Raw genomic sequence first — 25,344 nt, forward strand, 5'->3', positions numbered from 1 at the left:
TAATAAATCCCTGAGAGATTTAACCCACGACTTTTTTCTTTGTATATATCATGATCATGTCATAACATATCATAAACGATTATGTACGTGATTGTAACATTTTAAACCAGTACTTTAAGACACACATAATACGTTCATTTATTAAAGGTACACGTCCCAGTTCTCCATAAACGAAATAATTTTGTGTTTGCAACCTCACACCTAACACTTGCTTACAGAGTCGTATATGTATTCTTTCAATCTGAACACAGTCACTATTTTTAACCCCCATACTTCACAATAGCTTAGAATAGGTTCAATGAGTTTATTAAGAAGCTCAAGTCTATAATTAACTGATATATCTGGGTATTTAACTAAATTTGATTTTAGCTTGTAAATTACGAAAAATTAAGAGCCTGTCCTGAGAGAGCATCATATGTTAATAAATAATAACCGCAGTGGTTAACTTGGTATAAGTTTAGAATGCCATTATTTTATTAACTTATAACATTATTATTATTATTATTATAGTGTTAAAAGCCGAACACAAATTGTTGTCACTGATATAAATAAAAGAAACCATGGTCTTAAAACATTGCAATAAATATTTGTATATACTTTGCTAGTACAGTTGCTTGCATATTTAATACATACATGTGTATGTATTCAATATATGCTTTAAACTGAATTATTATAAAATAAAATATAAAGTATATAGTAAAACTAATAATTTGACGTCATAACACCAAAATATAGCCTTTACAATTACATTGAAAAACGCAACGCAAGACATTTAATTACACAAGGAGTCATGCAAGGGTTGTAAAACATGTAGTGAATAGTCTAGTGACGTCTTTTGTTAACAGGAAGTGTCATAATTCCAAGCACACGAATTATGTTACACTGGCGTGTACACGAGCAAAGTGAGTAGTTAGCTACCAATATGCTTTATTAACATTATTAATTTTGGGTAAATTCACATGCCAATAATGTCCTTGCTGTATATATACATACATAAACTGGCCCTTCGTATGTGATTTGAGCCAGGTCATTAATATAAACAGTTAATGCACATAACCATTATATTTATACTATCCTACATGTACAGTGTTCACAATGTTTCACTGTAACCATATAAGAATACTTAACCGACCACAATCACTTTCGAACTTGGCAAATATATAACTCAAACAAGTTAACCACAATGTCGGTTTCAATCTAATGGGCAAAACAGGGCTCGACATTAACTTTTGAAGCCACTTGTCCAGTCAGACAAGTAGACCATAATTTCACTTGTCCTGACCAAAAAGCAACTTGTCCTGACCATTATATCTTTATTCTGCTCAGTACTTTGCAAAATAATGAAATAATACAAAATGCTCAAATCATAAAGACTTGAATCATTCAAATTACATGTAAACATAACTGTAGGCAATTTCAATACAAAAAGAACTGACTAGAATAACAGGAAAACTCGAGATTATTGATTTTTAAACATTATACAAAGCCATAATAGCCGACAAAAACTTGTGTGTTGCCAACATCAAACAGAAAATGTTATAAGTGATGTATGTGTACAGTACTTAACTGATATTAAAAAAAAATCATTCTATACATTATAGGGAGGACGTCACTACGTTAATTGTCTGTAAGACCGGTGTGTACCGGTGTCGTAAAATGCCAAGGGAGAATATTCTTGTTATCTTGGCAAAGAAAAAAATGTTAAGGGTTGCTTCCCTTGTAAACAGTACAGTGTAGTACATGTATCACATGGATCTATCGGAATATCTCGGGCTTCAATGATTAAACGTATATAAAATATACTCGGAAAAGATGAGTGATATCTCCACAGAAATAATGGCTTTACAGGCATTTTTTCTAAGTTATACAATTATAATGACCACTTGTCCTGTCGGACTAGCAAATTTCTTTATTTACTTGTCCGGACTAACAATTTGGTTGTCCCGGACAGTTGGACTACCTTTAATGTCGAGCCCTGGGGCAAAATCTTTAATAAAAAAAGGTTGAGGAAAACAAAACGATATAATGGTCACATACCAAACTACCTGCCTTGCAGTTAAATAGATTTTGAGAGTTTTCACTTTTATACTGTACAGGAAACAAGTTACAACACGGCGGACCATTTGAACAAACTTTGTTGAAAACAACCATGCCATGTATCATGCTAACAACCAAACCCTTGTGCATAGGGGTTTCAGTGATTTTTGTAAGTTTTACTGCATACATGAAACACAGGTTACATCCATGTGCCAGTTGTGAACGAACTAAGTACAGAAGCTCAATTTATGTTAGATGCCAAATACCAAAACTCTGGGTCTTATAGTTCCAGAGAGAAAGATTTTTCAAGTGTTCACTATATACGTAATATGGAAACAAAATAGATTCAGGACATCACAAGTTTTTACCATAGGGGCATGATTTTAACAAACATGGTAGAGGAACACAATAATAATTATATTACTTTCAAATGTTAAACCTTCATGGGATATCGTTTAAGAGAAAATTGTTGAGCTATCTTACTATAAAAGTTTATATTAATCACAAGAAGCCCTAACACTTCTATTATCAGAGATTTGTGATATTTTCCTGTTTTAGATATTTATTCAATTATGTATCCTCGTGTGCTTCTATTAGTCACCACTTGTGTTAGATGCAGAACCACACAACTCACACTTGTACAGCCTTTCTCGTGAATGTATCCTCATTTGTGTCTTCAATTTACCACTCTTATTACACCATAACCACAACTCACAATTGCTTCTCTCTTGAATGTATCATCAAGTGTTTTTTCAAGTGACAACTATGTTTAAATGAAAAGCCACACACATCCGGCTTTAAAGGTCTTTCTCCTGTATGTATCTTCATGTGTTGTTAAGGTACAACTCTGTTTAAATGCTTAACCACACACCTCACATTTGTACAGTCTCTCTTCTGTATGTATCCTCATGTGTTTTTTCAAGTCAGAACTCTGGTTACAAGCATAGCCGCATTCCTCACACTTGTACAGTCGCTCTCCTGAATGTATCCTCGTGTTTGTGTTCAAGGTACTACTCAGAATACATTCATAACCACACGCCCCACACTTGTACAGTCTCTATCCTGTATGCATCCTCATGTTTGTGTTCAAGTTACCACTCAGTTTTAATCCTTTACCACACACCTCACATTAGTGCAGTCTCTCTTCTGTATGTAACCTCATGTGTTTCTTCAAGGTACCACTATGGCTACATGCAAAACCACACTCCTCACACTTGTATGGTCTCTCCCCTGAATGTACCCTCATGTGTGTCTTCAAGTCAGAACTCCTGTTACAAGCATAACCACACTCCTCACACTTGTACGGTCTCTCTCTTGTATGTATCTGGATGTGTGTCTTCAAGGAACTACTGTTGTTACATTCATAACCACACTCCTCACATTTGTACGGTCTCTCTTCTGAATGTATCCTTATGTGTGTCTTCAAGTCAGAACTCCTGTTACAAGCATAACCACACTCCTCACACTTGTACGGTCTCTCTCCTGAATGTATCATCATGTGTCTCTTCAAGTTACTACCATGGTTACATGCACAACCACACACCTCACACATGTACGGTCTCTCTCCTGTGTGTATCCTCATGTGTTTCTTTAAGTTACCACTCAGTTTAAATGCTTTACCACACTCCTCACACTTGAACGGTCTCTCTCCTGTGTGTATCCTCATGTGTGTCTTCAAGGTACTACTCTTGTTACATGCATAACCACACTCCTCACATTTGTACGATCTCTCTCCTGAATGTATCCTCATGTGTGTCTTCAAGTCACCACTCTGGTTACATGCATAACCACACTCCTCACACTTGTACGGTCTCTCTCCTGTATGCATCCTCATGTGTGTCTTCAAGTTAGAACTCTGGTTACATGCATAACCACACTCCTCACACTTGTACCGTCTCTCTCCTGAATGTATCCTCATGTGTGTCTTCAAGGTACTACTCTTGTAACATGCATAACCACACTCCTCACATTTGTACGGTCTCTCTCCTGAATGTATCCTCATGTGTGTCTTCAAGGTACTTCTCTTGTAACATGCATAACCACACTCCTTACATTTGTACGGTCTCTCTCCTGCATGTATACTCATGTGTTCCTTAAAGTGACCACTGTTTTTACTTGAATAACTGCTTGGCAGGTTTTTGGGTCTGTTGAGGCCAAGCTCTTTGGCTAATTCATCTCTGTACCAGACCAGCAGTTCCTCACCTGAACCAATTGAAATATTAACAAGGTATTATTTAAAACATCAGCAAATCTGCAACTTTTTTTCAACAAACACTGAATGTCTCAACTAGAACTTTGTAAGGGCTATTCCAGTTAAACATATATCCCACCCCTGGACGGCAAAATAAAGAAATTCTGTTGGGGATGGGTTTCTTCATAATTTGCTTCTGAAGGGGGGCGTTATAACTTATATTTTACTTCTGTTGGGGGCATCATTTCTATTTTGCTTCTAACCCTATTTGCCAACTTAAAATGGACTATATGATCATTTAATTACCTTTCCGTGCCAACCGTTTTTTATCACGAACGTTTTGGAGTCCGATAATCACGCGATCAACATGACCGGGTCGGCTGTTAAACGGAACGGGGTGGGTTTTAGTATACAGTACAGCTCACGCAAAACCAACAAAGTCCGCGGCTACGATGCGGACGGATTCTTTTGTTTGCGATGTCTCGCCGCGACCGCAACGAGTATTTACTCGGCATATTGCTGAGTCACTCGGCGAAAATTCGCGGAGTCACGCCGCGATTATTTCTGCCTCGGCATCGATCCGCGGAGTCACGCCGCGTCTAAACACGCGGCGATTCGCCGAATATATAAATATTTACAACGCTGATATGTTTACTTCTGCGCGATTGTGTTAAATTTCGTCAGCTTCTCTCCATGGTGCATACTTCATACAATTACCATCGGATGTCATCTGTCAAACAATGATAACCCCGTATATGCCCGCTTCCATTTTTAAAATCAAATCTGGTAAATATTGACGAAAACAGTGCTCAAAATTTCATTAACACAAATATTCTCCCTTTTTTTCTAAAGTATCATATATTTCTATTTAAAGATTTGATGAAAGAAGCGCCCAATTAGGTCATGCGTAAATCACCTTACGCGGTGTGCGCACGTCGTGTACAGTTCATGTTCTGTTACAAATTCTTGCCACAAATAAATAGTGCACATGTACATTTGTAGTTCGTGAATTCATGTTTCCTTCAAAATAAAAAGCGCGCGAAAATTAGCGTGGGTGTATTTATTTGGAACACAAAAAAATCTTAGCGCAGACATTTGGATCTTTTAATTTCCATTAAAAGTTTCGTAGTGAATTTCAAATTAAGTACCGGGGTATCTTGCGAATTATTTGGCATTGAAATTTCATTTAAATAAAATAACTTAAATAAATGGTCACCGCCTAATGTTTCAATATAAAATTCGACATTCAGACATATATGATGCAATTATTACAATCAAACATGGGTTCGTCATGACTTCAAACTGATAAAAGCATAAACAACACGCAATTATCACTTTTCACGTGCGGGGGCATATAGCTACATGTATGTGCGAGCACGGTTTACTTTTATCCTGGGCGTCTACAAACACGTAAAAACTGTCATGTGCATGGTTGTGAAATACATGTTGACATGTCTTATTAATGATAATCGTATTATTGTAAAACATAATATAGACCGTAACGAAAAAGATTCGTCGTGTGTGATTCGAAATTAATTTAGAGGAAATGTCACTTGCAAATTGTTCGTGATATAATTGTGTTTAAAAGACCAACGAAACTTTTAACCGAAATCAACAGGTCTCAACGTTCTCAGCGCTACCAAGTTTTAATCCAAAAATCAATACACACACGCTTTCCAGGCGTATAGCGTGATGTTGTACATTACCGCATAATTTTCGCGCGCTTTTTGTCGGAACAAAACAAAAACACAAAATATAAATAAGGACTGTATATTTAACGCTAGAATTTGTAAACGTCGCGTTAACATAAACATCGGAAGTGTGTTTCGGATTACAAATAATTATTCGCATTTGGATATTAAACAAAACATTTATATTTGCATTATATGTGTAATGAATTCAATATTAATTTGTTAGCTACAACGCTTAACGTGTCGAAAAATATTTTGATATATTATGCATGAAAAACACGATTTCCATGAGGATTACACCCGGTTGCTATCATCAGTCTCTTAAGTAACTGGCCACGATTTGTTCGTGGAGGAGTAGACTGTAGGGACCGATTCGTGTGGTAGGTCACGGAGCGTATATTGTCATCAAAAGTCCGTGGTTATTACAGTTAACAGAGATTTTCGCGCTCATGCACCGTTTTTAGTGTTATTACACGGTTATCCATAGTCCGTGGCACCGCGTTAATACTGCCATACAACTGCTTTTAAAATCAAAACGGAACTGCCATAAAACAACTTCTAAAGGGGGTCCAAATAGCAGAAAAATATATTCTAAAGGGGGTTCTTTTTTTGTAAAATTAACTTCTAAAGGGGGTTGGTTCATTTTGAAAGTGCCTTCCAGGGGGTGGGACATATGTTTTACTGGAATAGCCCTAACAAATTTAAATCTTAACAAGATGTGTTTGTGAAACACAATGTCCCCCTATATGATGTTTGACATTGTAGGATGACCTTGACCTTGTGAAGGATGACCTTGACCTTGACCTTTCACCACTCAAAATGTGCAGCTCCATGAGATACACATGCATGCCAAATATCAAGTTCCTATCTTCAATATTGCAAAAGTATTCATAAAATAAGCGATTTGGGCCACATATATTTGACCTCTGACCTTGAATGATGACCTTGACCTTGACTTTTCACCACTCAAAATGAGCAGCTCCATGAGATGCACATGCATGCCAAATATCAAGTTGCTATCTTCAATATTGCAAAAGTATTCATAAAATGAGCGATTTTGGTCACATATAATTGACCTCTGACCTTGAAGGATGACCTTGACCTTGACCTTTCACCACTCAAAACGTGCAGCTCCATGAGATACACATGCATGCCAAATATCAAGTAGCTATCTTCAATATTGCAAAAGTATTCATAAAATGAGCGATTTTGGCCACATATATTTGACCTCTGACCTTGAAGGATGAACTTGACCTTGACCTTTCACCACTCAAAATGTGCAGCTTCATGAGATACACATGCATGCCAAATATGAAGTTGCTATCTTCAATATAGCAAAAGTTATTGCAAAATGTTAAAGTTGGCGCAAACAGACAGACCAACAGACCAACAGACAGACAGGGCAAAAACAATATGTCCCCCACTACTATAGTGGGAGACATAAAAATTTGCAAATGTGTTAATAAATTTTATTACATTCAAATTATAGGTTCTTCTTGTTGATCTCAACATATTCTATTTTTTATTCTTAGACTGAAACATATGACAGGTTTTAATTCAAACTCAAAGTTTTGGGTATTTATGTGTTTTCTTGCTTTTTGGATTTACCTTACATTAAGTGTTGTGTATATAATGACGTTTACAAGTTTTTTCTATGACTGAGGCTGCATAATGCAAGGACCGGGAGTAAGTCTAAGACATCACTCAGAATTGGGAAGAAGTATGAATTAACCTGCAGTGTCCAACTATTTATTTATTACTCTGATGTATTCATATAGCTGTGTTGCGTTGTGGGGGAAATCAGAGAATCAGGAGTAAATAACACCTTTCCCGTATGGAGACAATCATACAAACTCCCATCCGCTGGTACAGGAAATTGAACCCGTATTACCAAGGTGAGACTGCTCTAATCAGACAGATCCACATTGAACATTCATACAACAAGGGTATATACCTGGTGAAACTGGTTTCAATGTGCAGTAATAGATGCCTCCTTTGTACTGCAATCCTACAAGGTTCCGATCTGCCTCCGTCATAGCACAGTTCACATATCTCATCCAGTTAGAGGTGGCTTTGTTCTGGGCATCCACAAAGTGACTCCCTTTGCCATCCTTATAGATCTGAATTGCATAGAATCTTGCTATAAACTACAAACAGTAAATATGATTGGTACACAAGAAAGCTTGATACCTAACATACTTGTTATTAAGAGCAACATTGATAGACCAGCATACCAAAGAATGTACTTATAAACTAAACAGCGGCAACGATCATTCAATATTTTCTACAGCACAAACATACTTAGTAATTTGTTCTGATTTTTTTACTTTTATTCATGTAAAATAGTACAGTACTTTAACCAGGGTTGGCATATATTGACCGGTCAATCGAGTATTGACCGGACCAGTGGTCAATACCCGGTTTAAACCGGTCAATACTGGTCATTACTGGACAATACTGGTCGATTGAAAATTGTAGCATTTAAACATCATAAAAGAGCTATTTTATATTAAATCAATAATTATTCTGCAATTGATAATCTTTTTTTTAGTTATTTATTGTAAAAAATATCTTTAAAGCTTTTAAAAAATTACTTCTTTATTATTTATGGAAATGACCTCAAATACATAAGGACTAAGGCAATATCTTTATCTCAAGTGTATCATATCTGTTACTAAAGTATTGTTACTATTGTCGTTACCATAGTATTTCACTTTCATCTATATATATATCTATTTGATAAGCAGATGGACAACAGAACTCTTGTGTTTTCTTGGGTCATAAATCTGGCCCCTAAGCCTTAAAGGGATCTTTTCACGGTTTGGTAAATTGACAAAATTGAAAAAAGTTGTTTCAGATTCGCAAATTTTCGGTTTAGTTATGATATTTGTGAGGAAAAAGTATTACTGAACATTTGCCATGGTCTAATATAGCCATTATAGCCATTATATGCATCTTTTGACGATTTAAAAACCTAAAAATTATAAAGCGTTGCAACGCGAAACGATTGAATAATTTGGAGAGTTCTGTTGTTGTCGTTTAAATTTGTTAAACTACAAAGATTGCTTATATAAGGTATAAAATACGCATCTTATGTATGCTTGGCAGGATAGCTCAGTTGACTAATGCGTTTTTACTTCAGGATTCTGGGGGTCACTGGTTCGAGCCCTGCTGTGGGCTACTTTTTTTTCCTTTTTTTAAATTTTATTTTTTATTTTTAATTGGAGCTTTTAAAATTTAATGTTTACCTTTATCAATATAAAGCATTTAATGACAAACTTCAAAACACGCCAAAATCTGTGAAAGGCCCCTTTAATTGGTTATAAAATGCATGCAGTGTTATGTCTGTGATATTGACAATGAAGCAAATCTGCCCTTAGGCTATTTCATATCACTCACACAAAAGGAGATTATAACTTGCTATTAATTTAATAATTACTTCAAACTTGTCTCCTTTCTGTATTAAGAGTTTTTTTTCTCATTTCATATCTAAAAGTTCAATTGGTATTCAAATGAATAAGCAAATTAATATGAAAGTTCTTGATTTTGACAACAAATAGTGTGTTCCAATTATGGGTCTACTCTAGACTCTTCTTTTCAATTTTTTTTTCTTTTAATAATTATTTCTTATAATGTTTTTTGTTTTTATATCAATGGAAAATAAAGGATTTTTTCACTATTTTGTTTTAAAAGTATTTAAAGAAATCTATGCAAGAATACAAGTCATTACAAGTAAGGGTCGTGTCAAAAAGGTGCCATTTAAGGCCCTATTATCAGTTTTGGATGCCCCAACCTGTATAGGTGAGAAGACTGTGGGGACAGTGGGGCATGAGGCACAACTCATACAGAGTTATTGCCAGGTTCTTGTAGAATTAGCACAGAATTATCTGAGCATTCATAATTTATTAGAATTGAAAAAAAAGTTCAATCAACCAGGAAAATCCAATTGACCAACTTTGACTATTTTGCAAAATTTTCAGAGATTTGCCTACAAATTGCATGAATTGAACAGGTATAAAATAGTGGGTATTAATAGCTCAAGACATTATTGGCAACATGCCTGTTTATTATCAATATTGTTTAATTAGGCATGGAATTAAAATCAAAATTGGGGGTAATTTTCAATCGACCAGTATTGACCAATGACCACTTCGGGAGTATTGACCAGGGCAGTTTTAACCGGTAAAACCCGCTGGTTAAAACCGGGGGCGGTCGATTGGTGCCAACCCTGACTTCAACCCTTTGATTTACACACTTGTTTTACAAGATGTGTGAAATCTTTACATGCCAGCATGATTACATATCAGCTAGGAATGTGTCACAGATACTGATGCCCAAACAACATACGTTTGGATACAGTCAAATCAATAATTAATTCCACAGCAGAAAAACAGAAAAAGGCCATTATTCAGTCAAAGCTATTGCTGTTGAAATTTCTCTTTTAACAACCATCTGCACACTAATAACAATTAACTTTAAAAGTTTGAGAAAACTCTTCCAAGCACTAAAGAGTAATTAAAAAGTAATATTTGGGACTGTGTATTCTATAGTGGAAACCAAACAAAGGGCCCTAACTATGCCAAATCTTGTCACAGAAAAAATTCCTTTCATAACTATTATCTCTAGAAAATAAAGATAACCCAACTATGAAATGATCAATATCAACCTTGTAGTTCAAGATAAGTTGAAAAAACGAGATGTGTTTGTGAAACACTATATCCCGCCATATATTTGACCTTTGACCTTGAAGGATGACCTTTACCTTGAAGGATGACCTTGACTTTTTACCACTCAAAATGTTCAGCTCCATGAGATACACATGCATGCCAAATATCAAGTTGCTATCTTCAATATTGCAAAATTTATGGCCAATGTTAAAGTTTGACGCAAACAAACCAACAAACAAACCAACAAACAAACAGGGCAAAAACATGCAATATGTCCCCCAGTATAGACTGTGACTATATACATGTATTCCATAGTGGTAAAACACACAAATGCGATAATTCTGCAAAAACTTGCTGCAACAAAACTTTTTTGTTGTTGCAATCATCAATGCATTTAGGTTATTCATATTCAAAAGTTTGAACAAGAATCACCAAATAGATAAAGAGGCATTGACAACACATGCGTCAGAATTGAACTATAGACAATGAATATAACCCTATGACATCTTGACCAAATAATGAAATAAGGAAAATTCTTATCTCATTTAAAGATATTGAATTAAAATATTGAATTCTTCAAATTTTGTTTAATTAAACTCTTTTTATTTCTTTGTCCATTTTTCATTAATACATATTTGAAGAAAGGATATGTTCTACAATATAAAGAGCTCGACGAAACGAACACAAACAAGTTAAGAAAAAATACGCCAGGAAATGGAATGTGTTTCTAGCTAATTAAGGGCTGTTGGAATAAAACCGGGCTTGATGCATGTGCCTAAAATATCATCTAAGATATAGAGGATATTTGTTGGATTCGATGGAATATCGATTTTATTTCACAAGTGATCATATAAAATAAAATTTTCACGAGTGGTTGCTTTTTTCACCGTTAATTTTCATTGTAGTAGAGTTAACTGGATAAAGTCGCTGGATTTATGACGTCATTTTGTCGAAAAATATGACGTCATTTCACAGCAAAACAGTGAAAAATATCGATATTTTTCACTGTTATTTTTCACTGTTTGAAACAGTGAAATACCAGTTTTATTTCACTGATATTTCTCTATAAACCACCGGAAACCATAAAATAAAAGACTGTTCTCATCAAGAATGGCACTTTCCCCCTACATGGGATTTGTTGCTTAACCCTTTCAGTGCGGGAACCGGATTTTGAAGGCCTTTGCAAACAGTTTGGATCCAGATGAGACGCCACAGAATGTGGCGTCTCATCAGGATCCAAACTGTTTGCTATTCTGATAGTATTCATTGAAAAAAATCGAAGAAAATGCTAATTTTAGAAATTCAGCAGAAGACATTTTAGCAGACGACAAATTTCCCAGCATGCAAAGGGTTAAAAAGAGATCTCCTTTATAAACAAAAAGTTCCATAAAAGGGGAAAACATTATTCCTGATTAGCCTGTGTGGACTGGATATGTTAATCTGAAAAAACACTTTACACATATGCATTAAGCCCAGTTTTCCACAGAATGAGACTCATTTAACCCTTTGCATGCTGGGAAATTTGTCATCTGCTAAAATGTCGTCTGCTGAATTTCTTAGCCACATGAAATTCAACGTTGACAAACTACAAATATATACCTCTTGTGAATAAATAAACAAGAGGGCCAAGATGGCCCTAGTTTGCTCACCTGAGAGGAGTCGGTTCATTCAATCTTTACCTAATGTCAAACTTGACCTAGATATTGACCAGACAAACATCCTGGTCAAGTTTCATCATTATTGAACCAAAACTCTGGCGTAGGGAGTGTTTTTGTTTTTGTAAGATTTGAAATGGTGACCTATATTTTGAGTTGACCCCCCTTACCAAACATCAAACTTTTCTTACAAGGATTTGTATAATATAATGAAAATTTGGACAATCTAAGGGCAATAATTATGGCATTAATTATGTGATTTTGCTCATCATCAAACTTGACTGAAATCTTTCAGCAACTTTGATAGAATGATTGAGAAATGTGAATGCTAGAGTGTTTACAAACCAAATGTGGACGGACGGACAGCGGACAAAGACCAATCTTAAAACCTCACCTGAGCAATCAGGTGAGCTAAAAAGTGTGTTTCACCGATCTGAGCCATTTTCAAACTTTTCCAAGAAATCAATAAAACCAATGTATTGACTAAGTTTCACGATGATTAGGCAAAAAAATGTGACTTCTATAGTGTTCGATCACAAGGTTTCTCTCTATATAGTCACATAAGGAAAACTGCCCCACCCCCATGGCAGCCATGTTTATTGACCCATGGGGACCATTTGAAAACTCATCTGAGATATATATAAAACAAATCTATTCACCAAGTTTCATGATGATTGGGCAAAAAATGTGAATTCTAGAGTGTTCACAAGCTTTTTTTTACTATATAAATATAAGAAAACTGCCCCCCCCCCCGGCAGCCATGTTATTCAACTGACCGGGACCATTTTCCAACTCAACTCTCATGTAAAGAAAACAAATATTCTGACCAAATTTCTTGAAAATTGGGCAATAAATGTGACTAGAGTGTTCACATGTTTTCACTATATGCATATAGAAAAAAATGCCCCGCCCACTGGCGGCCATGTTTTTTCAACGATCTGGACCAGTTTCGAACTTGTCAAAAAATAACCCACTTTCATACCAAAACACACTTAAACCAACATAAAACTGTGTTTTTTCTGAGTTTTTCTTAGCGGAAGTTGGTTTTTGCTAATAAAAGTGAGTTTTATGTGCGCTAAACTGTGCTTAACTGAGTTTAAAGTTGGTTATTTTAAGAAGATGTGTGTTTAAGCGAGTTTTTTTCAGTAAGAAGTCGGTTTTTTGTGTGTCAAAAGTGAGCCTTTTTATTTATGAGTTGGTTTATGTGTGTTTAAGTGTGTCTTTTTGTTTTATAAGCGAGTCTTTTACAACAGAAGTTGGTCTTTTTTTAAACAGAAGTGGGTTTAAGCGAGTTTAACTTGGTCTTTTTGTAAATAAGTTGAGAGCTGCAACGAGGCTTAAAGACTCACTTTAACACACTTTTCAACAAGTTGGTCTTTTGTTTATTAATATAACTCATCAATGAAACAATAATTCTTCAACTGGGTCTTTGTTTGATGTTTATAGCCATAAATAAAACAAGTCAATTGTAAAGGGGCTTTTTTTACAGCTTGTTTGCCATTGTCCCTATTGTACATTTGTGTGCTCCCCATAATTTTTAGGGAATATTGGATGAAAATGGCTCTTTCAGAACATCACAGGTTCACAGATGGACAACAAGTATCACTGACAAAAACTAACAATGGTCAAGCTTAGTTTTATACATGAAAATGAAAGAGTTTGTGTTTCACTTTGAATTTTTTCTTTATGTTTGTTTTTATTATAAACAATATCTTATGATTGTTTTATGTCTTAATTTTTTATTTTTTTTTAAACAATCTCATATGATTGTTTATATTTGTTTAAAACAGTATTTACTTGTAAAATCTGCATATTTAAATAATTATGGTATTGGAAACATTATTTTGGAAATAATCTATTTATTTTTGTACATAAGTTATGCAAGATTTTGATATTTGCATATGATACCATCATATCCATTTTCTTAATTTGGAATAAAATAATAAAATGCCAAACATTACCTGTGTTACATAAACTGTCAACAAAATAACAAGACAATACCTTAAAACACCCTTATTTCACACCACTAACAATAAACAGATAACAATCTGTCAGGCATTCAGAGCTAAACAGGGTACTGATTATCTAGGGGTAGATAAGGCTACTGATGGGGTCCTAGAGATAAGGCTGTGTGGAATAAGATATAAGGCTTTTGATTGGCTATTGCACTGAGGAAGTTATCTTTTTGAAAACAACAACTTTTGAAAAACAAGCTGGTGTCAGCAACTGAATATTGAGCTAAATTTAATTCAGCAACATTAATATAAAGAAGTGAAAGACTTATAATGGTAGTGTAAAATGTCTTGAAATTCTGTCAGCATGAAGTATTGTGTGATGAAAACAATGTGTTTTTTACTGCAAGTGGAAATCAATAATAAGTTGGTTGGAAAGGAGGTTGAACTGCCTGTTGTTGTTTTTGGAATACTGAAGAACAGTTTTAACAGGTTTGTATTGTCATTTCTTCACCCCTTTTTTTATTTAGTTTATTGAATTAATTATGATCATTATCATATTTATGTATTGTCACTGGGAAATGTAAATGGATAAGTTATTGTATTGCAATTTAAAGGATAAACAACACATTTTGAAGCAAAAATAGATAAACTTACACATGAAAAAGTGTAAATGTTGTGTACAGTGAATAATTATGGTTGTGTTTCATGGTTATTGTCATCTAAAATTTTATTTATATCTATTTCTGGTTATTACTGAACGGATTTCTTTCCCTCTTACTTAATTAGAACTTATATATTTTAATTTTGAAGGTTAAACTCTTGCCACAAGGCAAAATTGACATCGTTGGGAAGATCCTTTGGAAAGAATGTGCATCATCGCCTGCCTGATGTATGGACTTTTAAACCTGGTTTTTACCCTGCACAAGCTGGCAAACTTGAGGGGAACAAGAGTGGGAAAACCTCGCCCTGTCCTTGACCAAGAAAGCTCGATTTGTTGAGAGGTAAACTATACAGGTTATTGCATTTACAATGCCACCAGACCACACAGCCAAATGAGACCACGCATCTTGGTACATTTTCAAACTGCATTTTCTACCAAACGCAATTTCTTTTAATAATTGATGAAAAGTGCTAAGTCACATGTGATCACGGGATTAAAATTTCAAAAATAAACAAACAAAAACAACAAGCAAATAACTTAAATTTATTATTATTAAAGCAACAAGATTACCATAACAGCAATATTTCATAGTTAAGTGGAACAAAAACATAACCAATCAACATGCCTTGCCCTTTTGAAAGTGATATGGTATTAATCCTTTGCAGATCAACTGGCATAAGAGATGCTCAAGAGGAGAAGGACACAAGCAGCATCAATGGAACAACTACATGTCGCTCCAGCGCCCGCTTTCCAGGTCTCTACCAGCTGCTTTCCAGGTCCCTCCACCTGCCAAGATCAGGTCTAGGTCCCTGCACTGGCTGCTTTCCAGGTCCCCTAGCGGTCTCTCCAGTAGCTGCTGTGCAGGTCCCAACACCGTATGCCGTCAAGGTCCCTTCTTAAGCTGAAATCCAGGTTCCTCATTCCACTGCGGTTCAGGTACCTCCAACAGCTGAGATCCAGGTCTCTGCAGCAGCTGCGGTCTAAATACTCCACCCGCAGTGGTCCATTGCGGTCAAACTTTTGCTTTAAAATCTTCCATAAATGTCTATTATTTTATAATGTATTGTAAAAATAATCTGTTAGTATTAATTTGCGGTGTACTATTTTTGTCATATAAACATAATTTTCGTACACATTGTGTTTTTTTCCCTTTTAACCACATTGGGCTTATAATGAACTGTTGTAATTGCTTCACAAAAACCATTTTTCTAGAACATATCAGTCCAAAATTTTTTTTCACACTGCAAAATCCCACAAAAGGCTCACAAAAAAACTACTTTCTTAAAAAAAACTCACTAAATCACTGTTAAAACCCACAAAAATCAACTTACCCAAACCCACAAATTGCTTTTGTTTTTTTCACAGATAAAATACTGTTAATAACTAGGTTTAAAGCGAGTTAAAAGCATGTTTTCACTGTGAAAAAAACTAACAAAGGCTTGCTTTCAGCTCACTTTTCGCTCACTTAAAAACCGTGTTTAGCCTGCTTATAGCTCACATAAAAAACACACTTTTTACCCACTTAAAACCAACTCCACAGACAGAAGTTGGTCTAAGCATGTTTAAAAAACCTCAAAAAACCAACTTGTAGAAAATCATACTCACTTTAAACCCACTTAAGATGGTTAAAAAACCCACTATGTTGGTTTAAAGCGAGTTAAACCAAGATTTAACTCAGAAAAAACCAAGTCGGTAAGCTAAAAAACCCAGTCGGTAAGCTAAAAGCGTGTCTGAAAAACCCGCTTTTAGCACAGTGCAAATACCACAGAGTTAAACACAGATGCCTGAAAAAACTCACTTTAAACCCACTTAAGACGGTTAAAAAAACCACTATGTTGGCTTTAAGCGAGTTAAACCAAGATTCAACTCAGATAAAACCAAGTCGGTAAGCAAAAAGTGTGTTTAAAAGACTCGCTTTTAGCTCGGTGCCAATACCGCAGGGTTAAACCCAGTTTAAAACTGGGTTATAACCGGATTTTGCTCACTTTTTTGACAAGGGTCGTCCGACATAAAACCAATGTTTTGATTAACTTTCATGATGATTGGGTCAAAATTGTGACTTCTAGAATGTTTACAAGGTTTCTCTATAGCCATATAAGGAAAACTGCCCCTCCCACTGGCGGCCATGTTTTTTAATGGACCGGAACCACTTTTGAACTCAACCAACATTTCATTAAGACAGACATATAAACAAAGTTACATGAAGATTGGGCATTAAATGTGACTGCTACAGTGTTTACAAGCTTTTTCTTTTTTTGACCTAGTTTTTGACCCAGCATGACCCAGTTTCAAACTCGATTGAGATATCATTGGGACAAATCTTCTGACCAAGTTTCATGAAGATTGGACAATAAATGTGGCCTCTAGAGTGTTTATGAACAAATGCGGACGGATGGATGATGGACAAAGACCAGTCACAAAAGCTCACCTGAGCAATCAGGTGAGCTAAAAACAAGAGCTGTCACCATAGGATGACATATGCCCCCTATAAACGCTTTGATACAAGTTATAGCATTTTTCGAAACCTAAACGCAGATTTTGAAACCTAAACACGGACCCTAAGTTCAAGGTCAAGGTCACAGGGGTTAAAATTTGTGTGCGTATGGAAAGGCTTTGTCCATATAAACATGCATACCAAATATGAAGGTTATATCTCAAGGGACATAGAAGTTATGAGCATTTTTCGAAAACTAAACGCAGATTTCTAAACCTAAATGCGGACCTTAACTTCAAGGTTAAGGTCACAGGGGTAAAAAATTGTGTGCGTATGGAAAGGCCTTGTCCATATACACATGCATACCAAATATGAAGGTTAAATCTCAAGGGACATAGAATTTATGAGCATTTTTCGAAACCTAAACGCAGATTTTGAAACCTAAACGCGGACCCTTAGTTCAAGGTCAAGTTCACAGGGGTAAAAAATTGTGTGCATATGGAAAGGCCTTGTCCATATACACATGCATACCAAATATGAAGGTTATATCTCAAGGGACATAGAAGTTATGAGCATTTTTAAAACCTAAACACAGATTTCGAAACCTAAACACGGACCCTAAGTTCAACGTCAAGGTCACAGGGGTAAACAAATTTGTGCGTATGGAAAGGCCTTGTCCATATACACATGCATACCAAATATGAAGGTTATATCTCAAGGGGCATGGAAGTTATGAACATTTTTTGAAACCTAAACGCAGATTTCGAAACCTAAACGCGGACCCTAAGTTTAAGGTCAAGGTCACAGGGGAAAAGAAATGAGTGCGTATGGAAAGGCCTTGTCCATATACACATGCATACCAAATATGAAGGTTATATCTCAAGGGACATAGAAGTTATGAGCATTTTTCGAAACCTAAACGCAGATTTTGAAACCTTAACGCGGACCCTAAGTCAGGCTTTTGCCGCTCCATTTTGGGAATACGCCACACTGGAATTTGGGGAATTTTGCGTCGTGGAAACCCCCATTTTGGGAAAAAAATAATTCGCAAAATTGGCTCAATTTGGAAAAATTATCGCATGTAAATAGTGTTTTCTTATATTTCAAAGAAGCCGTTAACTGGTAAATAACGACTATTTTGATAACTTATTATTAAAACTTTACAAAGTATTATGAACATGTGAGATAAGTGCAGGTTTTTTAATCTGAATTTGGGGAAAAGGCCTGGCCTTTTTTTAGGTGAAAAAAATCGTGCGAAGCGCTGGATTTTGAGGAAAATAAGGAAAGTCTTAAATAATCATTTACATATTTTACAGTTTTTAAAACAAATTCAAGGCAACAGATAATTTAATTATGCAACACTTTCTATTTTCTACACCGGATCAGGTTTACTTATATATTTTAAGGTTAAAAAAAATAAAAATAATAATAATATTTTTTATTTATTTTTTTTTGGAATTGGGAATATTTTTTTTCAATTGGGAAAAAAAAACAGATTTGCATTGGAAATGGGGCCGAATTTCGGACCCGTGGCAGAGGGCGGAAAAAGCCTGTAAGTTCAAGGTCAAGGTCACAAGGGTAAAAAATTGTGTGCATATAAAAAGGCCTTGTCCATATACACATGCATACCAAATATGAAGGTTATATCTCAAGGGACATGGAAGTTATGAGCATTTTTCGAAACCTAAACACAGAATTCGAAACCTAAACGCGGACCCTAAGTTGAAGGTCAAGGTCACAGGGGTTAAAAATTGTGTGCGTATGGAAAGGCCTTGTCCATATACACATGCATACCATATATGAAGGTTATATCTCAAGGGACATAGAAGTAACGAGCATTTTTCGAAACCTAAACGCAGATTTCGAAACCTAAACGCAGACCCTTAGTTCAAGGTCAAGGTCACAGGGGTAAAAAAAATTGTGCGTATGGAAAGGCCTTGTCCATATACACATGCATACCAAATATGAAGGTTATATCTCAAGGGACAAAGAAGTTATGAGCATTTATCAAAACCTAAACGCAGATTTTGAAACCTAAACGCAGACCCTAAGTTCAAGTCAAGGTCACAGGGCTAGAAAATTGTGTGCGTATGGAAAGGCCTTGTCCATATACACATGCATACCAAACATGAAGGTTACATTTCAAGGGACATAGAAGTTATGAGCATTTTTGGAAACCAAAATGCAAAGTGTGACGGAAAGACAGACAGACGGACGGACAGACAGACAGACAGTCCGATCACTATATGCCCCCTTTTCTTCGAAAGGGTCATGAAAACATCCAACCTCGAATAATAATTAACACATAAATGAAACACAACTACACTGTATTATTATGAAAACATTAGTAATCAAATGGGAGTAAATACTGTAAACTTAAATGCAATATTTAGAAGAGTTGTCTCGCATGTTACATGACCTTTCTTCATGATTGTTTGCAAGCCTTTTTACTACATAAATATAAGGAAAACTGCCCCGTCCCCCTGGCAACCATGTTTTTCAACAGACCGAAACTATTTTCAAACTTAACTCATGTATCTAGAAAACAAAAGTTCTGACAAAATTTCATGAAAATTGGGCCAAAAATGTGACTTCTAGAGTGTTGACATGTTTTCACTTTATACATATAGAGAAAAATGCCCCGCCCACTGGTGGCCATGTTTTTTCACCGATTTGGACCATTTTCAAACTTGTCCAAGAAATCAATAAATCGAATGTTTTGACCAACTTTCATGATGATTGGGCCAAAATTGTGACTTCCAGAGTGTTTACAAGGTTTCTCTATGGCCAAATAAGGAAAACTGCCCCTCCCACGGGCGGCCATTTTTTTCAACGGACCGGAACAACTTTTAAACTCAACCAACATATTATTAAGACAAACATTTTGACAAAGTTACATGAAGATTTGGCATGAAATGTGACTTCTACAGTGTTTACTCTTTTTTCTTTTTTTTGACCTTGTGACCTAGTTTTTGACTCTGCACGACCCAGTTTCGAACTCGACCGAGATAACATTGGGACAAAGCTTCTGACTTCTGACCAAGTTTCATGAAGATCGGACAATAAATGTGGCCTCTAGAGTGTTTAACAACAAATGTTAACGGACGGACAGACAGACGGACGTACGATGGACAAAGACCGGTCACAAAAGCTCACCTGAGCAATCAGGTGAGCTAAAAAGTATTCATGATGCAACATAAGTAGGCTTGCTTGAATCAATTACGCAAACAATGCCTTAACAGCTTTAGCTATTGATTTCAGATCTGTGCTATCAATATCTTCTTATGCGTGATTAGCCCAGTCGGTATTGTGAATGTTTTTCATGGTAACACATTGCTCATATATTCAATAGGTAAATGTCTGTCGGTATATGCAAGCCAAGTTACAGCAAAGTGTTGAAAGCTGACAAAAACTACAATGGCGTCTTTTAAAATGATATTTATTTCTATCACATTTTGTATGAGGTCAACAATAACACAATAATAGATTTGTTTACATATTTGAACCATTCTTCAAATCTTGATGACTCTTTGTAAAATGCTTTTTTATTATGCGAGCTCTCTACCAGTATTATAAATGTACATTCGGACAAAACTTTTCTATAACAGCTTGACCAATTGACCATAAAAACAGCTTGCATTTTAAGAATTCCAAAACTGGTTTGACTTTTTCCTATAAAAACTGTATGCAATGTTTTATTGTTTCTAAAAACTGAACCTTTTCCGTTTTACAACTTCCAACTAGATACAACTTCTGACCAAGTTTGGTAAAGATCGGATAAAAACTACTTGAATTAGAGAGCGGACAACATGCTGAATGTTTAAAACGCACTTAGTGACCCCGTGACCTCATTTTTGACCCGGCATGACCCATATTCAAACTTGACCTAGACATCATCTAGATACAACTTCTGACTAAGTTTGGTGCAGATCAGATGAAATCTACTTGCATAAGAGAGCAGACACCATGCTCAATGTTTAAAACGCACTAAGTGAACCCGTGACCTAGTTTTTGACCTTCCATGAACCATGTTCGTACTTGGCCTAGACATCAACTAGATACAACTTCTTACCAAGTTTGGTGAAGCTCGGGTGAAAACTATTTGAATTAAAGAGCGGACACCATGCTGAATGTTTAAAACACACTAAGCGACCCAATGACCTAATTTTTGACCCGGCATGACCCATATTCAAACTTGACCTAGACATCATCTAGATACAACTTCTGACTAAGTTTGATGCAGATCAGATGAAATCTACTTGCATTAGAGAGCAGACACCATGCTCAATGTTAAAAACGCCCCATGACCTAGTTTTTGACCCGGCATGACCCATATTCAAACTTGACCTAGACATCATCTAGATACAACTTCTGACCAAGTTTGGTGAAGATCGGATGAAAACAACTTGAAATAGAGAGTGGACACTAAATAAAGACCGACAGACCGACCGACCGACAGACAAGCTCACTCCTATATACCCCCTTAAACTTTGTTTGTGGGGGTATAACAAGACCTGTGCTTGTGAAACACAATGCCCCCTACTGCGCTTTGAAGCCACACGTCAGCTATTTTAGAAACAAAATTATATTTTGAATGTAAAGATCACAGTGACGTTGACCTTTTACCTAGTGACCTCAAACCATGTTTGATTGTATATCTCAATAAGATGCATGCACATGTGAAGTTTAAAGAACATAGACCCAAGAGTTTTCATTTTATGAGCAAGGTTAAAGTTTTGGGACAGACAAACACGTACAATAACAGGCATACAGACAGACAGACAGGCCAAAAACAAATACCACCTGATCATTTGATCTGGGGGCATAAAAAACCATATTCCTGCCAAAACTCCTGAAAAGTCCAATGCCATTTTTACAATCATCTACACAATAAAGTCATTAAACAGTATGCGCGAGATCCAACCATTAGTTAAAGAGTAATCAAATTACAAGCTTTGGGGTAAACAGACAAGCTGAGAGACTGACGGGCAATTACATTCTTTAATGCCTCCCACTCTGTGACTGTATAATAAACATGAAATCCCCTCTATAGACTGCCCAATAGAGAATTCATTTGTTGAAAATTCAGGACTTTATTTTCTAACATTAAGACTTTTTTAAATTACCCAGGCATTTCAAACTACAAACAAGTATCAATGCATCAAGCTTCGCATCACCTTCCCCTGCCAGCAATAACCTGACTTATGGTTGTCAGTGATTATATTTCCCTCATACGGTCCAAACATGATCCTGGATTCCAGTTCCTCCTTGGAAAACACTCCAAGACCAGCTCCAGCTATTTTGGATGTTTTGATTTCAAGGCAATCTGGCAAGGTATGCTCAGCTTTAAGAGGGTCTTCTTCTGGCACCTGCAGTTTATATTAAAGTATATGTATTGTAAACACTATTTTATTAAAACAATAAGTGCATATTTAAGCAGGCCATCAACAGACTTAAGGTGAAAATATAGTAAACAAGAGCTGTCAGAGGACAGCGCGCTCGACTATTCGAGTGCTTGACAGTATAACGTAAGCCATCATGGGGAAATTGTTCATATTCAATAAATTATGAGACAATCTTTCAAAAAAAAAAAGGAAAAAAAAAATTGGGGCAGGTAGGGGGGGGTAGGGGGGGGGTGAGAGGGGGGTATAATGTGGGTGTGGTAATTTATTAGATGATGTTAAAAAAAAAAAATTTTTTCGGGGGGGTGAGAGGGTGGTATAATGTGGGGTGTTTTAATTTATGAGATGTTTAAAAAAAAAGGAGGGGGGGAGGGATTCTGGGTAGGGGTGTGGGGTATTTTTTGGGTGGAATCCATTGTGGTATTCAGGTAAGTGTTGTTTTGTCAAAGTAATAATAAAATGTGATCATAAATAAAGAAGTTATGGCAATTTAAGCAAAATGTTCAATTATCTAAGTGTAAAAGGGGCCATAATTATGTCAAAATGCTTGATACAGTAGTCTGCTCTTTTTTTATAGGTTGGGGTCATGTTGGATAACAAGTATGCAACATATAAAAGCAATATGTCAAAGGATATAGTAAATATTTGAGGTAGTACACAAACTTTAACATAGATTTATCAATAATATGCATATTCTAAATTTAAAAGGGGCAATTATTATGACAAAATGCTTGATAGAGTTGTCTGCTCTTGTTTATAGGTTGGGGTCATGATGGTTAACAAGTATGCAAAATATGAAAGCAATATGTCAAGGGACATTGAAAATAGTTGGAGTAGTATGCAAACTTTAACATTTGCTGCATATTCTAAGCAATATGTCAAGGGACAAAGAAAATATTTGGGTTAGTATGAAAACTTTAACATTTCCACTAACGCTAACACAGACGCCGACGCCAGGGTGAGTAGGATGGCTCCACTATATATATATTTCATATATAATGGTCAAGCTAAAAAAATAGGATTTTTTGCATAAAAATATTAGAGGTTTAAGGTTAGGAATTTAATGGTAAAAAGTAAAGTTCTAGAGATATGTAGAGAACTTCTTACTTACTTTTTTTCTGTCAATAATCATTAAATTCATGTTTTACTTAACAAAACAGTCCCTCATCTTCACCACCAAAGCAGATATGCTGATGCAGCAACACACTGTGGTCATCAATGTGGACACCTGAATTTTTTTATTAAAATACAATGTAGTTAACAATCAACACAACACAAAACTTTATTAAACATAGTTTTACAACCTAACATAAGAGTGCAACATAACATTGATATATGAAATTATTGAAACCGAAAACATGAATCACATACATTTAGTATCATATCATGGTATATAATATAAATTCTGTATTTTATGCACATTAAAATTTATATACACTCTTCAATCAAACATTTTTAGGACATGAAAAGTACACCAAATATGATAAAATGTACATATAGAATATAAGATTTTTTGGCAGCTTCTGTATGTAAATATATTTGAAATTGAACATCAAAATACATGTAATTAATTGAACAAAATTGCACTGTGTTATTAATAACTTCTTAAAAGATAACTGTTAGAATTCTATAATGCACTGTACACCTTTGTGAATTTACATGAAGCTGCTGCTACCTGCAGACTACTAAGTAACAACAATGAAACATATTTCAAAACAGTTTTGTCTATTAAAAGTGGATCAAATATTTACATGTACCTTATGATATCTGTGTAATATCTAAAACATCACACCAAACTCCTTTGTTTTAACATAAAATGTTAATTAGAAGATCCTATGCTGCATTCTGAGCTGTCCAGAAGCCTATACATACGCTCAATTCCATCTAAGATCAGGAAGAGCATTAAATATCCCCTCAGAAGAGCATCCCTGGGGGAAAGGCCTGTTACAACTATCTGCTAGGATTTGTTCTTACCTTTGCAATAGTTGTATTTTTCTTCATCAAAGGTGTCCATATAGATATCAAAATGGTGTACAACAGCACTCCTGCAAGATGGTGATGCTTTGGAAGAGGAGGGACAGCTTTGTACACTGTAAATTAAAATATCTAAAGGCAGTATTACTTCTTATAAGTATTTTTTTTTAAAGGAAATTTTCAGAACAAAATAGAGGAACAAGAAACCGTCAGAGACGGGTGATGCTCCCCAAAGTTGTTTTTTTGTCACAATATTGCACTATATATTCAGATAAAAGGAAACGTCTTGAGGGGCATAACTTTGGACAAAATAATATGATGGAAGGTTTAGCAACTTAAAATTTTTAAAGGGCCATAACTGTGTAAATAAATCATCTAACCAGAACCCACAAATTACATGCGCATCTCCTCAAGGTAGTTAAGCTTCCCATAAAGCTTCATTGAATTCCAGTCAGTAGTTGGGGGGACAAGAATTGCACTATATGTACAGTAAATGGAAAATTTCAAAGGGCCATAACTCTGTGAAAAAATCATCCGACCAGAACCGGCTGATTATATGCACATCTCCTTTTGGTAGTGAAGCTTCCCATACAGTTTAACTGAATTCCGGTCATTAATTACTGAGAAATAGCCCAGACAAAAATTGTGCACGGACGGACAGACACACACACGCACGG

The 25,344-nt window shown here is 35.6% G+C and overlaps 2 protein-coding genes across 2 annotated transcripts in view; both read right to left on the bottom strand.

The window, feature by feature from the left end:
- LOC127832569 (uncharacterized) overlaps positions 1 to 25,344 on the bottom strand; it is a 67,867-nt gene that overhangs the window by 12,882 nt on the left and 29,641 nt on the right. The gene's annotated exons all lie outside the window — the stretch shown is intronic.
- The window catches only part of LOC127832557 (zinc finger protein 383-like), a 29,850-nt gene continuing 7,404 nt past the window's right edge, over positions 2,899 to 25,344 (bottom strand). Inside the window, exons 5-7 of the mRNA XM_052358079.1 lie at positions 22,469 to 22,660; positions 7,874 to 8,039; positions 2,899 to 4,239 (exon numbers count right to left, since the gene is read on the bottom strand). Coding sequence (XP_052214039.1) covers positions 3,167 to 4,239; positions 7,874 to 8,039; positions 22,469 to 22,660 — 1,431 coding nt within the window. The 3' untranslated portion in view covers positions 2,899 to 3,166. The remainder of the gene's footprint in view (positions 4,240 to 7,873; positions 8,040 to 22,468; positions 22,661 to 25,344) is intronic.

Source organism: Dreissena polymorpha, chromosome 5 (assembly GCF_020536995.1).
Source record: "Dreissena polymorpha isolate Duluth1 chromosome 5, UMN_Dpol_1.0, whole genome shotgun sequence".
NCBI lineage: Eukaryota > Metazoa > Mollusca > Bivalvia > Myida > Dreissenidae > Dreissena > Dreissena polymorpha.